Consider the following 16,239-nt stretch of genomic DNA (forward strand, 5'->3'; position numbering starts at 1 on the left):
CTCTCAGCTTTTGCTTGTCTGTAAAGGTTTTAATTTCTCCATCAAATCTGAATGAGATCCTTGCTGGGTAGAGTAATCTTGGTTGCAGGTTTCTCTCCTTCATCACTTTAATTATGTCCTGCCACTCCCTTCTGGCTTGTAGAGTTTCTGCTGAGAGATCAGCTGTTAACCTGATGGGGATTCCCTTGTGTGTTATTTGTTTTTTTTCTCTTGCTGCTTTTAATATGATTTCTTTGTGTTTAATTTTTGACAGTTTGATTAATATGTGTCTTGGCGTATTTCTCCTTGGATTTATTCTGTATGGGACTCTCTGTGCCTCCTGGACTTGATTAACTATTTCCTTTCCCATATTAGGGAAGTTTTCAACTATAATCTCTTCAAATATTTTCTCAGTCCCTTTCTTTTTCTCTTCTTCTTCTGGAACCCCTATAATTCAAATGTTGGTGCGTTTAATGTTGTCCCAGAGGTCTCTGAGACTGTCCTCTGTTCTTTTCATTCTTTTTTCTTTATTTTGCTCTGCATCAGTTATTTCCACTATTTTATCTTCCACCTCACTTATCCGTTCTTCTGCCTCAGTTATTCTGCTACTGATCCCATCTAGAGTATTTTTCATTTCATTTATTGTGTTGTTAATCGATGCTTGATTCATCTTTAGTTCTAGGTCCTTGTTAACTGTTTCTTGCATTTTGTCTATTCTATTTCCAAGATTTTGGATCTTGGAAATAGAATCTTGGATCAGCTTTACTATCATCATTCTGAATTCTTTTTCAGGTAGACTGCCTATTACCTCTTCATTTGTTAGGTCTGGTAGGTTTTTATCTTGCTCCTTCACCTGCTGTGTGTTTTTCTGTACTTCTCATTTTGCTTATGTTACTGTGTTTGGGGTCTCCTTTTTGCAGGCTGCAGATTCGTAGTTCCCGTTGTTTTTGGTGTCTGTCCCCAGTGGCTAAGGTTGTTTCAGTAGGTTGTGTAGGCTTCCTGGTGAGGGGGACTAGTGCCTGTGTTCTGGTGGTTGAGGCTCGATCTTGTCTTTCTGGTGGACAGGTCCACGTCTGGTGGTGGGTTTTGGGGTGCCTGTGGCCTTATTATGTTTTTAGGCAGCATCTCTGTTAATGGGTGGGGTTGTGTTCCTGCCTTGCTAGTTGCTTGGCATAGGGTGACCAGCACTGTAGTTTGCTGGTCGTTGACTGAAGCTGGGTGCTCGTTTTGAGATGGAGATCTCTGGGAGATTTTCACTGCTTGATATTATGTGGATCTGGGAGGTCTCTTGTGGACCCGTGTCCTGAAGTTGGCTCTCCCACTTCAGAGGCACAGCACTGACTCCTGGCTGCAGCAGCAAGAGCCTTTCATCTACCCGGCTCAGAATAACAGGGAGAAAAAGTAGAAAGAAAGAATTAGTAGAAGAAAGAAAGGAAGAAGGAAAGAAAGGAAGGAAGAAGGAAAGAAAGGCGGGAGGGAGGGAGGAAGGAAAGAAAGAAAGAAAGAAAGACAGGAGGGAGGGAGGGAGGAAGGAAAGAAAAAGAAAGTGAAAGGAAGAGGGGTGGGCGGGAGGGAGGAAGGAAAGAAAGACAGGAGAGAGGGAGGGAGGAAGGAAAGAAAAAGAAAGAGTGTAAGGAAGAAGGGAGGGAGGGAGGGAGGAAGGAACGAAAGAGAGAAAAAAGGAAAGGAGGGGCAAAGGGAGGGAGGGAGGAAGGGAAGGTAGAAAAAAAAGAGCAGGTAAAGTAAAATAGAATAAAGTATGAAATATAGTAGCGTTATTAAAATTAAAAAGTAATTATTGAAAAAAAAAACGGACAGATAGAACCCTGGGACATATGGTGGAAGCAAAGCTATACAGAGAGAATCTTACACAGAAGAATACACATACACATTCACAAAAAGAGAGCAGGGGGAAAAATCAAAAATCTTGCTCTCCAAGTCCACCTGCTCAATTTGGGATACTTCGTTGTAAAAAGAGGAAAAGGGGGGAAAGTCTTAAATCTTGTCCTCAAAGTCCACTTCCTCAATTTGGGATGATTCGCTGTCCATTCATGCACTCCACAGACGCAGGGCACATCAAGTGGACCTTGGAGCTTTAATCCGCTGCCTCCGAGGCTGCGCAGAGAGATTTCCTTGTCTCTGCTCTCACAGCTCCCGGGTCTCAGCCTTGGACCTGGCCCCGCCCCTGCGCGTAGGTCGCAGGAGGGCGTCCGTTCTTCGCTCAGACAGGACGGGTTTAAAGGAGCCGCTGATTCGGGGGCTCTGGCTCACTCAGGCAGAGGGGAGGGAGGGGCGCGCAGTGTGGGACGGGCCTGCGGCGGCAGAGGCCAGAGTGACGTTGCACCAGACCGAGGCGCTCCGTGCGCTTTCCCGGGAAAGCCGTCCCCGGGTTCCGGGACCGCGGCAGTGGCGGGGTGGACAGTGACCCGCGCTCGCACACAGGCCCCACGTCGGCGGCAGCAGCGGCAGCCCCAGCGTCCCACGCCCGTCTCCGGGGTCCGCGCCTTTAGCCGCGGCTCGCGGCCGTCTCTGGCGCTTCCCAAAGCAGCCCTCTTAATGCCCTCTCCTCGCTCACCAGGAAACAAAAGGGAAGAAAAAGCCTCTTGCCTCTTCGGCAGCTCCAGACCCTTTCCCCGGACTCCCTCCGGGCTAGCCGTGGTACACTAACCCCCTCAGGCTCTCTTCCTGCCGCTAGCCCCAGTCCTCTCCCTGCGCTCCGACTGAAAGCCGATACCCGAGCCTCAGCTCCCAGCCCCGCCCGCCCCGGCGGCCGAGCAGACAAGCCTCTCGGGCTGGTGTGTGCCTGAGGGCACCGATCCTCTGTGCCGGAATCTCTCCGCTTTGCCCTCCGCCCCTGTTGCTGTGCTCTCCTCCGCTACTCCGAAGCTTTCCCCCTCCGCCACCTGCAGTCTCCGCCCGCGAAGGGGCTTGTAGTGTGTGGAAACCTTTCCTCCTTCACGGCTCCCTCCCACTGGTGCAGGTCCCGTCCCTATCCTTTTGTCTCTGTTTATTCTTTTTTCTTTTGTCCTACCCAGGTATGTGGGGAGTTTCTTGCCTTTTGGGGGGTCTGAGGTCTTCTGTCAGCGTTCAGTAGGTGTTCTGTAGGAGTTGTTCCACGTGTAGATGAATTTCTGATGTATCTGTGGGGAGGAAGGTGATCTCCGCGTCTTACTCTTCCGCCATCTTCCCAGGGTCCCCCCCTACATGACTCTTGTTGAATTATGGTTTTCTCAGGGTATATGTCCAGTAGTGGGATTGCTGGGTCGTATGGTAGTTCTACTTTTAGTTTTTTAAGGAACCTCCATACTGTTCTCCATCGTGGCTGTATCAGTTGAAAGTGTTGTTAAAGTCACACACATCTGTTAGTTTTTAATCCTCATGGACTAATCATGTAAGCTCATTTGAAACACATTTCCTGCTTTATTTCCTCAATCAGGCCTGCTTTTCGGAGGAAGGCAGCCTGTACCAGCTTGATCACCACATGGATGTCCTACGGGAGCTGTGTGAAGAGCTGACTTCACAGAAGAGTCAACAAGAAGTGAGGAGAGCGCTCAAAGATTACGAACAGAAGATAGAAAGGCTTCGGAAATGTGCTTCTGAGATTCATATGACACTGCAACCCACTGTGGGAGGCACGTCGAAAAACAAGTTAGTGCCTCGTGAGAATAGCTGCATGTCAGGGAGAAATGAGATAAACCCTCTCTCGAAATTAAATGACACTGAGTATTATTCATTCTCTTTTAGGCTTTGTTTTTCTCCCTGTATTTTAATACGCAATTTTGATTCCTTCCTAGGGGTCCTGCAGACACATCTGAGAATGGAGGAAGGAATGCCCTCAGCGAGGTGCCATCTGCAAAATTAGACAGTCAGCCATCAGCTAAAAAGGTGTTAAATTTGGATAATGTATTTTAGAAGTAAACCCAATGAAAAAAGCCAGGTGTACAATAATCCACTTCTCATTGAGTGTTGCATTTAATTATCTGATTGTTTCCATCAGCTGAGAATTCCCACTCAAGTAATATAAGGAAGATTGCTTTTCAGAGAATTAGAATACAACAGACCAAAGCTATGGCAAGCATAACTTAATCTTCCTCTGAGGATACCAACAGTTCTTTCCAAAAGACACCATTTTGAACCATTATGAATACACGCTGTCTGCGTGTTACTATTGAGAGCACAAGAGGCTGAGCTTCAACTGCACAGATGCTTCAGTGTCATTGAGATGAACTAGTTCATTTGTCATTTGTCTTTTTCTCATTATAATGTCTTTTAATTTCCTTGGAATTGGATTTTCTAAATTGTTAAATTCTAAGAGTGTGGGGATTTGCTGTATATCACAGCCCAGACTGCCTGTCAGAAGGGGTAGTGAAGGAACAAGGTGTATTTTTTTTCAGAGGTCTGTTCCTGCATGCTAGGCTTCTGTCTGCCTTGGACCATGGCTATGTGGTCACAGGCAGAAACAGCACTTAGGGGCTGGGAGAACTCCTTTATCCTGCTGACATACCAATTAGAAGGTGAGAATCAGTCTAATAAATCTCTGTCCTATGGAAAGACCTTTCTCTGAGCTGAGAAACTTTAAATAAATTGTATTATCTCTTGGTTTGGGGTATAAAGAATCAGTGATATCCCTTTTTATCCAAAATGTTTGTCCTTTCCAGACAATTAAGTATATTGAATATAATATGTTTACTATTTTGCATTTTTGCTTAGGCAATGGAATCGATTAAGGATGTTAGCCTGGAATCCAAGTTAAAGCCTCAACAGGAGGAAAGTGTTATGGAGAAATATGAAAAGGATCACAGTGCATCTATAAATAGTTTACTAGAGAGGTAAACTCTTTTTAAAAAAAATTATTTTTATTGACATACAGTTGATTTACAATGTTGTGTTAGTTTCAGGTGTACAGCAAGGTGATTCAGTTATACGTACACACACACATATATATGTATATATATGATGTATGTTTGTATATCCTTTTTCAGATTCTATTCCCTTATAGATTATTACAAAATATTGAGTATAGTTCTCTGTGCTATACAGTAGGTCCTTGCTGGTTATCTATTTTATGTATAGTATTGTGTATATGTTAAGGAGAGGTAAACTCTTTTAAACAACTAGAAAATCCAGCAAAAATCTTCCATCAGTGCAAATGTTATACTTTAATAAGTAAGTTTTTATTTTCCTTTAGTCATAATTTTTGCATGTGATCCAGTAACTTAAGCAGAAATTCTCTGGGATTTCCTCATGGACAATTGACAGTAATTAAAAAAAATTTTTTTAGTCTTATTTTTAAAATTAAGTAACATTGCATTTAATTTTTTTCCAGGTATGATACACACAGAGACAATCTTGAACTACACCTGCAAAACAACATTGTCAGGATTATTTCTGATTTCTCTAGTGACAAGGAAAGGAGTAGTGTTTGTCTACAGGATAAACTGACAGATCTACAGGTAAATACTGAAAATATTACTAGAGGAGTTTTATCTTTTATTAGAAAATAATACCGCTTTAAGTATAGACTTCACCATTTTTGTTGTGGTCACATACGCTAGATGTTTCTAAGGAACTCTCTGTCACCGGATTTCAGGAAGACACCCAAACCCAGGAAGGAGTTTGTTCGGGGTGCTAATTTATTGCTCATGCTCTAATTTGATATTCTATATATTGTGGCTTGCAGAAGTTTAGATTGTGTTTGGGATGGGGATGAAGGCTTCAGATGAATTGGTTGAAGCAATGTGTTTGAAGGCGATTTCAGCCAACCCAGCTTCTGGTTTGCTCCAAAATTAACAATATGTGAAAAACCGGTGACTCTGAATTTTTGTTTCAGTCATCTATCATCTTAACCAAATCGTCACATTATCTGTCTGATGTTGGGTAATAAGAAAGGGGAAGGTCATGGAGGGAGTTTTCTCAGTACGTGATGGATGATCTTGTGGAGAGCCGTCAGAGGGAGTCCTGCATTTGACCCAGGAGCTGCAGAAAAAACAATCTAGTGATGGGCACACCAATCGTTAAGTTCTACAAATAAGTATCTTCCTTATTTTGAAGATAATCTGTGCATTGCAGTGCAACACCCTCATATGCTTGGATGTGCATTAGAGTGAACCCTTACAGAAAGCCCATCAGGTGGAGAAAAGGTCATGGGTGCTTCCTACAATGCCCTCTCATATTTTCTAGTTATCTTCCTTTCATGATGCCAGTTCCTGAGTCACACTCTACCAAATGGCTCTTCTCTATTTTCCATCTGAATAAGCAAAATTCATGTGTTAAAATCTCTGTTGTTCAAGTAGTGGGTGTAGCACGTTTTCATCACAATTAAGAAGCTGTCTTGTAGTATGGTACTGGCACAAAAACAGAAAGATAGATCAATGGAACAGGATAGAAAGCCCAGAGATAAACCCACGCACATATGGTCAACTTATCTTTGATAAAGGAGGCAGGAATGTACAGTGGAGAAAGGACAGCCTCTTCAATAAGTGGTGCTGGGAAAACTGGACAGGGACATGTAAAAGTATGAGATTAGATCATTCCCTAACACCATACACAAAAATAAGCTCAAAATGGATTAAAGACCTAAATGTAAGGCCAGAAACTATCAAACTCTTAGAGGAAAACATAGGCAGAACACTCTATGACATAAATCACAGCAAGATCCTTTTGGACCCACCTCCTAGAGTAATGGAAATAAAGACAAAAATAAACAAATGGGACCTAATGAAACTTCAAAGCTTTTGCACAGCAAAGAAAACCATAAACAAGACCAAAAGACAACCCTCAGAATGGGAGAAAATATTTGCTAATGAAGCAACTGACAAAGGATTAATCTCCAAAATTTATAAGCAGCTCATGCAGCCCAATAACAAAAAAACAAACAACCCAATCCAAAAATGGGCAGAAGACCTAAAGAGACATTTCTCCAAAGAAGATATACAGACTGCCAACAAACACATGAAAGAATGCTCAACATCATTCATCATTAGAGAAATGCAAATCAAAACTACAATGAGATATCATCTCACACCAGTCAGAATGGCCATCATCAAGAAATCTAGAAACAATAAATGCTGGAGAGGGTGTGGAGAAAAGGGAATACTCTTGCACTGCTGGTGGGAATGTGAATTGGTACAGCCACTATGGAGAACAGTATGGAGAGGTTCCTTAAAAAACTACAAATAGAACTACCATATGACCCAGCAATCCCACTACTGGGCATATACCCTGAGAAAACCATAATTCAAAAAGAGTCATGTACCAAAATGTTCATAGCAGCCCTATTTACAATAGCCCGGAGATGGAAACAACCTAAGTGTCCATCATCAGATGAATGGATAAAGAAGATGTGGCACATATATACAATGGAATATTACTCAGCCATAAAAAGAAATGAAATTGAGCTATTTGTAATGAGGTGGATAGACCTAGAGTCTGTCATACAGAGTGAAGTAAGTCAGAAAGAGAAAGACAAATACCGTATGCTAACACATATATATGGAATTTAAGAAGAAAAAAATGTCATGAAAAACCTAGGGGTAAGACAGGAATAAAGACACAGACTTACTAGAGAATGGACTTGAGGATATGGGGAGGGGGAAGGGTAAGCTGTGACAAAGCGAAAGAGAGGCATGGACATATACACACTACCAAACGTAAGGTAGATAGCTAGTGGGAAGCAGCCGCATAGCACAGGGAGATCAGCTCGGTGCTTTGTGACCGCCTGGGGTGGGGGTGGGATAGAGACGCAAAAGGGAGGGGATATGGGAACATATGTATATGTATAACTGATTCATTTTGTTATAAAGCAGAAACTAACACACCATTGTTAAGCAATTATACTCCAATAAAGATGTAAAAAAAAAAAAAAAAGAGGCTGTCTTGAGACCTTACTCCTGTGACTGAATAATAAGTTGGTTAGAAAAACTATACGAATCCTTGGGGAAAGTGAAGAACAAATTATACTTATGAGCACTCAGATTCTATAGCAGTGCCTTTTTAAAAAAAAAGAACCAAGATAAGGAGTTCGAATAGTATAGAATTTTAGATGTTTAACTATAAATCATAAATTAATTTTACTCACTTCTCATTTGATAGAAATGATTTTGGTTCATTGCAATTTTACTTTAAGGAGAAAAAAAGACTAGAGAAAATAGAATATCTAATAGAATATGTTCTTATTTCTCTGTGTATCTTTCTGAATTGTATTCTGTGTATCTAACTTCAGGGAAGGGCATTTGGATTCCTTTGAAAGCCATGTTGCTGATTCCCTTGATTTCATTCAGTGGATTCTCCGAGAGTACAGTTAATAGCATTGCTCTCTGAAGGACAGTTTACTTGTAAAATATCTTTTCAAATGTATTTTCATGTGAAACTTTGTGTTTGTGCCCACAATTGTAAATGTCTCATTTTGTAAGAACAGAATAATTGTGCCTATTAACCCATTCATTGAAAAATTAATTTACATGTTTCATCCAGGTCTTAAAAAATGAAACTGAAGCTTGCTGGAAAGAGTTTGAAGTCACTTCATTGAAGTTAGAAGAGCTGGAAAGTGACATTAGGAAGCCTTTCCTAGTTAAGGCAAGAGATAAATTAAAGGAGAAAGAAAGAGAGCTTCAGATGACTCTTAATACCAGGTATAATTCTGGGATCTATTAACCATGAGTTTACTAAATTTACTACATTTTAAGAGAGGCTAATATTATACTAAGTATGTTATTTTATTTAGTTATCACAACAACCATAAGAGAAGCTGATGAGGAAACTGCTGCTGGGGGAGGTTAAATCACATAACCAAGCCACACTACTGGCCAGAGACTTAAGTGGAACTTAAAGTCTGTTGAGTTCCAAAGGCCGTGCTCTTCCCACTGTCTGCCCTTGAGCCTGAATTTAGCCACGTCATGTAACTTCTCTGGGCCTTGATTTCCTCATTTTTAGAATGAGAGTGCTATTGTTATCCCTTTACATAGGATGTGTACCCCCAGCACATCTCCCCATTTTACATAGGAGGGAACTGAGGCTCAGAGTCTATATGTTATTTATCCAGGGTCACACATTTCAACTTATTATTGGCCTAGACTTTGAATCCTAGTATATTTCCACTAATAAAATAATTAGTATGCATAATGAATTTCTTTGTCATCAAGGCAAGGTTCAATTACATTTAGTATTTTGTATTTCAAAAGAGAGAGAAAGGCTTAGTATGCTTTACAACAGTTTTCCATTTAGCGCAGTATCAGTTAAATTATCGAGAGTTCTTGGATATAGCAAACAACTCATTCTTTGCCATTGTGGATCACTGGGTTTGGGTTTTAATGTGATGATCTATACATATCATTGTATGTATTTTTATTGAATAATTATTTTCTGTTCTTGGTTAAATAATGGCATTAATATTAAATGTTTTATAAGATATCTTTCTGCTGTGCTTTCCCCTCATGTCTGATTTATTTTTCACCAGAGTGGAGTCTTTGGAGACTGCGCTGCATATTTTGTTACCTGTGGAGAAGGAGTTTCTCCTTCTCTGTGACTCAGACCTGCTCCTCTGTGAAATGGCCATTCAAGAATTTAATCTCACTGATGCTGATGAAATTTATCGAAACCTGAGGGTAAATATAAATTCTCACAGTGTATTTATAGAATAAACAGTTCTTTAGAGATTTATACATATTTATGCATTTTTTATTATACATCCATAGTATTTATTTCAAATATAAGCCATGGCAGAAAAATCTTCAATAATTTAGACTTGTTATTTATTTCTCAACTCTTTAATTCCTTGCCAATTTGAAAGTATCAATAGGTACCATGGAGTAAATAATGACGTATTTTCTTTGAATTAAAAATGAAGGCTTGCTTATGAATGCCTTCTCCAGTGACTGAAATCTTAATTTTCTCTCTGTACTAAGATGCTTAAATTGTCATATTCTACAGTTTACTTATTCCAAATCTCATCTTAAAAATATTTTTTTATTTTTCAAATTATAAACAGATGTCTCAATAGTTCAACCTGTAATTATTTTCATTGAATCAATAGATTTATATACCTCTTTTCTTCTTGGGATTTAAATATCAGGAAGGGTATCAGATAATGAAACAGCTAGGCCATCTGATCATTTGTAATTAAAGTGTTCCTTCTGTCAAAACTGTCAGCCTTGGTTAGACTGAGAAGCAGTTTTCTAGATCAAATCTAGTGACATAATTTGAGGTTAGTTTCTGCTGTGCAGTTTTTTTTTTTCTGCCTCAGTCTTACAGCGTTTCTTACCTTTATTGTAGAATATCCAAGATTCCATAGTAAGACAGATGGAAATATGTAATCATTTGGAACAGTCAGGCAACTTTGCATTAAAGGAATTACACCCGCTTGACCTGCATGCAGCACAGAATATTATCCTGAAACACAGAACACAACTCGAAGAAATGAACCACAGAGTCCAGAGGAGTAAAGATGCCCTCAAAGCTCTGGAAGATTTTTTGGCTTCTCTGAGAGCAGCTGAACTCTCTGATGAGCTTCTTATAGACCTTTCAGCCTCAGGTTCACGGGTGGTACCAGGAAATACGTTGACGGTGGAAAATAAAGAGGAAAGAATTCATCAGATGAAAGACAAGGCCAGACATTTGGACGAACGTTTGAAGGTGCTCGGTATAAGCATTAAAGATGCTGAATGGGGTGAAAACACCTCCTGTGAAAAACTTCTGAATGCTTTGTCCAGAAGCTTATCTGAGACTCATGGCTCTGGCAGACAGGAGGAACTCATGGAAGAAGATGAATTATTAGAGACTTGTATTTTCAAAAATAATGAACTCCTGAAAAATATTCAAGATGTACACAATCAAATCAGCAAAATAGGCCTGAAAGATCCGACCGTTCCAGCTGTAAAACAACGGTAGGTATCGTTTTCGTCCATTTCCATGCAAGATGACGATTTTCTGTTTTTTCCTTTTCCCAAATATCTGTTAGGTGAAACAAATGCTTCCTGTGTCTTCCTACTTCTGTTCCATCCCCCTCTATTCAGGGTTCAGCATTCTTTTTTGTAGGCTTTTTCAAACAAGCTTTCTTTTTGTTGAGATTGTGCCTTTACAAAGTGTTATATAATTTTTTCCTTTAAAGTTTTCATTCTTATGGACAGAGGAAGAGTATAATAAGATATGTGTGAAGTCCATGAGTTGCTTCAAAGTCTCTTTGCTGCTGTTTATTTATTTATTTAATTAATTTATTTATTTTTATAAATAATAAAATAAATTAATAATAAATAAAATAAATTTATTTTATTTATTTATGCTGTTTATTTATTATGGAGTTCTCCTGATGGGGGAAAACCTGGGAAACTCTACACATTTGATAATAGAGAACAAGTGGTGGAAGATGCACATACCACGCCTCGTCCCTACTTCTTCCTTCATTATTTGGTCCTCTCCCCTCCTCCTGACAGGATTAGATGAGGGCTGAGTTTAAGAGGTAGATTTAGGTTAGTGTTGATTCTGGCGACTCAGCAGAACTGGGGTTACCTGAGGTTCACAGCCATCTCTAGGAGTGCTGCTATTGTCATTCTGGCATTCAGCGTCAGCCTCCAGGTCCTGAAAATGAAAATGTTAGCAAGAGTTAGCAAAAGGGAAGGGATGTGGGAACAGATGTATATGTATGACTGATTCACTTTGTTATAAAGCAGAAACTAATAAAAAAATAAAATAAAATAAATAAAAGAGTTAGCAAAAGAGTCACTTTTGTGAGCCCCCATCCCCCTTCGAAATCTCACGCACTTTCCGTCTCTTCTCCTGCCCACTTCTAATCCCTCAGGCTCAATGCTCTCTTGAGGCCGTTTAGCTGATTAAGCTCTTCCCTCTGAAATTTCCCTGAGCCCTCCGTCTCAATGAGACTTCCATTTCAACAGCACTCCAGTTCTTTCTGAGGTGTGGAACTGGTTTAGTTATTAATTTGATTGTTAATGCATTTATTATAGATTTATAAATAATTAGTAGTAAATTAACTTATTAATTTATAAATGAAAACTATACTTCGATAGATAGTAAATTGCTTTGATATTTAATTGAGTTACTAATAGCATAAGCCAGGCACTGTTTTAGGTCCTGGGGATACAGCAGTTAACAAAACAGACAAAAATTCTTGCCCTTGGTAGAGCTTATTATCTAGTGGGACGAGGAAGATATGCAGTAGGTTTGATGGTGGTAAAGACCATGGAGAAAGAGTAAGTAGAGAAGGAGGTGGTTACAATTCACAGTGTCAGCAGGCACAGTTTTACAGAGAAGGTGATGTGTGAGCCAGATGGGATGAGCAACAATCCAAGTGACAACTTGGAGGAAGAGCCTCCCAGGCTGAGGGGCTATAGGGACTGGGCCTGGCATGTTTGAGGAGAGGTGAGGAGGTGAATAGGTTAGCAGGGAGGGGGTCACAGGGGTCACGGGCAGGATGGAGCTTAGCTCCTGTAGGAACCTGTGGGCCATGTGTTGACTTTGGTTTCTTTGTTGAGTGACATGGGAAGTCATTGGAGTCTTCTGAGCAGAGGGAAATGATTTGGATTTCATTGTAACAGGCTGGTGTATTGAGAATAGACTCTAAGAGTCAAGGGAAGACTCAGGAAGTCTAGTTTGACCTATAGCAATAATCCAGGTGAGGAATGATGGTGGCACGAACAGTGGTGCGGTGGCAAAAATATTAAGATTCTGTATGTATTTTGAAAGTAGAGTCCACAGGGTTTGTTGACACATTGGACACGGGGTGTAAAAGAAAGACTGGAGTTACCGTTAACTGGGCTGATGAAGACAAGTTTATCAGGCATTGAATGAAAGATCAGGTGTGCTCAGTTTTAGACACAATAGGTTCAAAATATTTATTGAATGTTCAAGTAGCACTATCAATAAGACTGTTAAAAACAGGTGGCATCAGATGTCAGGAGAGAGGTCTGGGCGAGGTATACATCTGAGAGTCATCAACATTTTAGAATGCTGTTTAAAGCCATGAGATGGATAAGATTGCCATGCTGTGTACTCTGGGGCACTCCATGTTAAGAGGTCAGGGAGATGACAGGGAACCAGTCAAAGATACTGAGTGGCCAGTATCATAGGAAGAAAATCAGGAGCGTCCTGGGGGTCAAGTGAGAAGGCTTTTCGATGAGGAGAAGTGATCACCTTTGTCACATGCTGCCGACTATTGAAGGAAGGTGAAGATGCAGATTGGGACATGGATTAGCAATGTGGAGGTTACTGGGGATCTTGACGAGCAGTCTTGGAGGAGTGGAGGGAGTGAGAGCCTTATGGGAGTGGACTCGAGAGAATTGGAGGGGCTTCCCTGGTGGCGCAGTGGTTGAGAGTCCGCTTGCCGATGCAGGGGACACGGGTTCGTGCCCCAGTCTGGGAAGATCCCACATGCCGGGGAGCGGCTGGGCCCGTGAGCCATGGCTGCTGAGCCTGCATGTCCGGAGCCTGTGCTCCGCAACAGGAGAGGCCACAACAGTGAGAGTCCTGCGTACTGCAAAAAAAAAAAAAAAAAAAAATAGAATTGGAAGAGAGGAAGTAGAGAAAGTGAGTATCTGATGAAAGCAATTTAGACCTAGGTGAATAGAGTTAATCCCACCAGGATTAATTTGCAGGTTAAAACCCTTATTTCAAATGACTCTTCTTCGGTATGGAGGAGCTTTTTGTACACAGGGTAGAAACGCAAGATTTCCTTGTATTTCCCTTTCTTCTTGCCCCTTCTGCCCTGCCTGAGGAGCTTGCAGTGTTGTACCAGCCGTCTCGTCTTCTCTCCATATCATGCTGTCTTCCCCACACGTGTACACACATCCTCTTCCTCTCTTTTCTCTCATATGCATATACACACCCTTTACAAGTGTATTCATCACTGAGAAATGTTACCGCTCGTGGTTTTGTATGTCTGTTCTATTTAAAACGCCAGCTAGTATTCTGGAAATGCAGAGCCTCCTGACCTCTGTCATAGGAATGTGTGATTTAGGCATAAACCTCATGAGGACAAATTAAAGTTAGTGTGCTCCCACAGATTACCCATATTTGTGTTGAATCAAATCACCTAATTGGCCATTAAATTTTTCTCTCTCATAATCAAGGAAAAAATCGTTACTCAGACTGGATAAGGATCTAGATGAATGTGAAGAAGAGAAGAAACACTTGCAAGAAATGGTGAATTCACTTCCACAATTCAAAGACGGCAGAGAGAAAGCTCTGAGTCAACAGTGCCAAGACACAGCACTCTTGTGGGAGAATACAAAAGCTTCGGTCACTGAATGGTAAGGAAAAAAATTCCTCCCAAATCTGAAAAATTGTCTGTGGCACAATTAACTTTTTGAAATTTGTATGTTGAAAACACATTCCAGTGGGCCTCAAGGAGAGGCCAGCTTAAGAGTTTCACGCTCGAAGCTCACTGGGCCAACGTCTGGGGCAAGACCTGGAATCCTAGATTACGGACAAATGACTTTAAGAGGTTGTCTAAGAGGGAGGACAAATACATAGTGTATTTATAATTATTATTGCCCCACCTATATTAGTTTTCTATTGCTCCCATAATAAATGACCACAAATGTTGTGGCTTAAAATCGGCACAAACTTACCTTACAGTCTGGAGGTTGGAAATCCTAAAATGAAACTGTATTCCTTTCTGGACTCTCTAGGAGAGAATCCGTTTCCTTGCCTTTTCCATCTTCTAGAGGCCACCTACTCCATTCCTGGGCTTGTGTCCCCTTCCTCCATCTTTAAGGCCAGCAGTGCAGCATCTTCAAATCTCAATCTCTCTCTTTCTGTCTCACCTCTGCTTTTGTTATCACACCTCCTTCAGACTCTGACCCTCGTGCCTCCCTCTTATAAGGGCCCTTGTGATTATCTTGCACCCATTCAGGTAATCCAGGATAATGTCTCTAATTTAAGATCCTTAATTTAGTCACATCTGTAAAGTCCCTTTTGCTATGTGAGGTAACATATTTACAGGATCCAGGGATTAGGACGTGGACATCTTTGGGAGTTGGGGGCATTATCCTACCACACTCCACTTAAATGGCAGATGTTGCCAGTCAGTTACTGCCATCTTTCCTACAGAGCCTGGACAAGGCTCAAAAGTTTTCTTAATTCTGTGGCAGCCCTTACCTATCAGTCCTGGTTGGCGATTCGGCTGAAGAATCTCCATCCCTGCCTTCTCCCTTTACTCTCTGCCTGGGGGTAGGAGTAGTTGAGAGGGCTGACCCCTACAGGCTGTACCACCCAAGCCAAGGGTTCCAGTTGGGTTAGGAAGTGGGAGGTACTAGTATGAGATTAGAAACCAAGAAGAGAGAGAAGTCGGGGTGGTCTTAACCCCCTCCCTTTTCAGCAAGTGGTTCCAGCAGCTCCTAATGACACCTCTTTGGCTTAGGGCACTTTCCCTCTTTCCCCTTGAGCCCGGGTGCTGTACCTATTTTTGGAAGGGTTAGTCTCTGGGTGTCTCAGCTCCTTGGTGATTTCCCTTAACTTTACTGTCAGTGGTCCTTTAACCACAGAACTCCATCTGTGGAGTTACTGCTTCCTACTGCAACCTGAGTATACAGTAGTCAAGATGAAGTCTGTCTGTGGATTTGATCTAGTCTACCCTTCGATTTTTTTTTTTAATTTTTTTTATTTATTTATTTATTTATTTTTGCGGTACACGGGCCTCTCACTGTTGTGGCCTCTCCCGTTGCGAAGCACAGGCTCCGGCCGCGCAGGCTCAGCGGCCATGGCTCACGGGCCCAGCCACTCCGCGACATGTGGGATCTTCCCGGACCGGGGCACGAACCCATGTCCCCTGCATCGGCAGGCGGACTCTCAACCACTGCGCCACCAGGGAAGCCCTACCCTTCGATTTTGCAGAGGAAAGAGCTGAGGTCCAAAGAGCCTCAAGTAACTTATCTAAGGTCGCATGACTAATTAGTGCCCAACCATAACTAGAAACCAGGTGTCTTAGCTGCCACATCATCTGTACTAAACTTTTTTTAAAAGGGCTAAATCTAGAATGAGTTGAAATAGACATAATTGAATCATATTGAATAAACACTGAAGCAATCTCTAAGAATAATGCTGGGGAGGCATTGTTTTCTAAGTTATCATTTAGTTAATGATGAAATTGAGGTGCTGATTCCTTATGGTTACGGATCCTGTGTTTCTTTCCAGAGGTTATATCTGGTGACTCTTTAATATTGACCTGGTGAAAATAGTCATCCAGTGATTATTTATACCATCCATTTGTCAAATAAATATATATGCCATCGTTCTTAGGTTAAATTGTAAAAC

The 16,239-nt window shown here is 41.3% G+C and overlaps 1 protein-coding gene across 11 annotated transcripts in view; it reads left to right on the forward strand.

Annotated features, from left to right (window-relative positions):
• Positions 1–16,239, forward strand: part of SYNE2 (spectrin repeat containing nuclear envelope protein 2) — a 351,205-nt gene that overhangs the window by 141,456 nt on the left and 193,510 nt on the right. For all 11 annotated transcript variants that reach the window (XM_081228103.1, XM_081228110.1, XM_081228112.1 and 8 more), the window contains exons 24-31: positions 3,416–3,627; positions 3,774–3,864; positions 4,690–4,808; positions 5,306–5,432; positions 8,452–8,609; positions 9,434–9,581; positions 10,249–10,859; positions 14,055–14,234. In XM_081228103.1, the coding sequence (XP_081084229.1) occupies positions 3,416–3,627; positions 3,774–3,864; positions 4,690–4,808; positions 5,306–5,432; positions 8,452–8,609; positions 9,434–9,581; positions 10,249–10,859; positions 14,055–14,234 (1,646 nt within the window). The remainder of the gene's footprint in view (positions 1–3,415; positions 3,628–3,773; positions 3,865–4,689; positions 4,809–5,305; positions 5,433–8,451; positions 8,610–9,433; positions 9,582–10,248; positions 10,860–14,054; positions 14,235–16,239) is intronic.

Source organism: Mesoplodon bidens, assembly GCF_964165515.1.
Source record: "Mesoplodon bidens genome assembly, chromosome: 3".
Lineage (NCBI taxonomy): Eukaryota > Metazoa > Chordata > Mammalia > Artiodactyla > Ziphiidae > Mesoplodon > Mesoplodon bidens.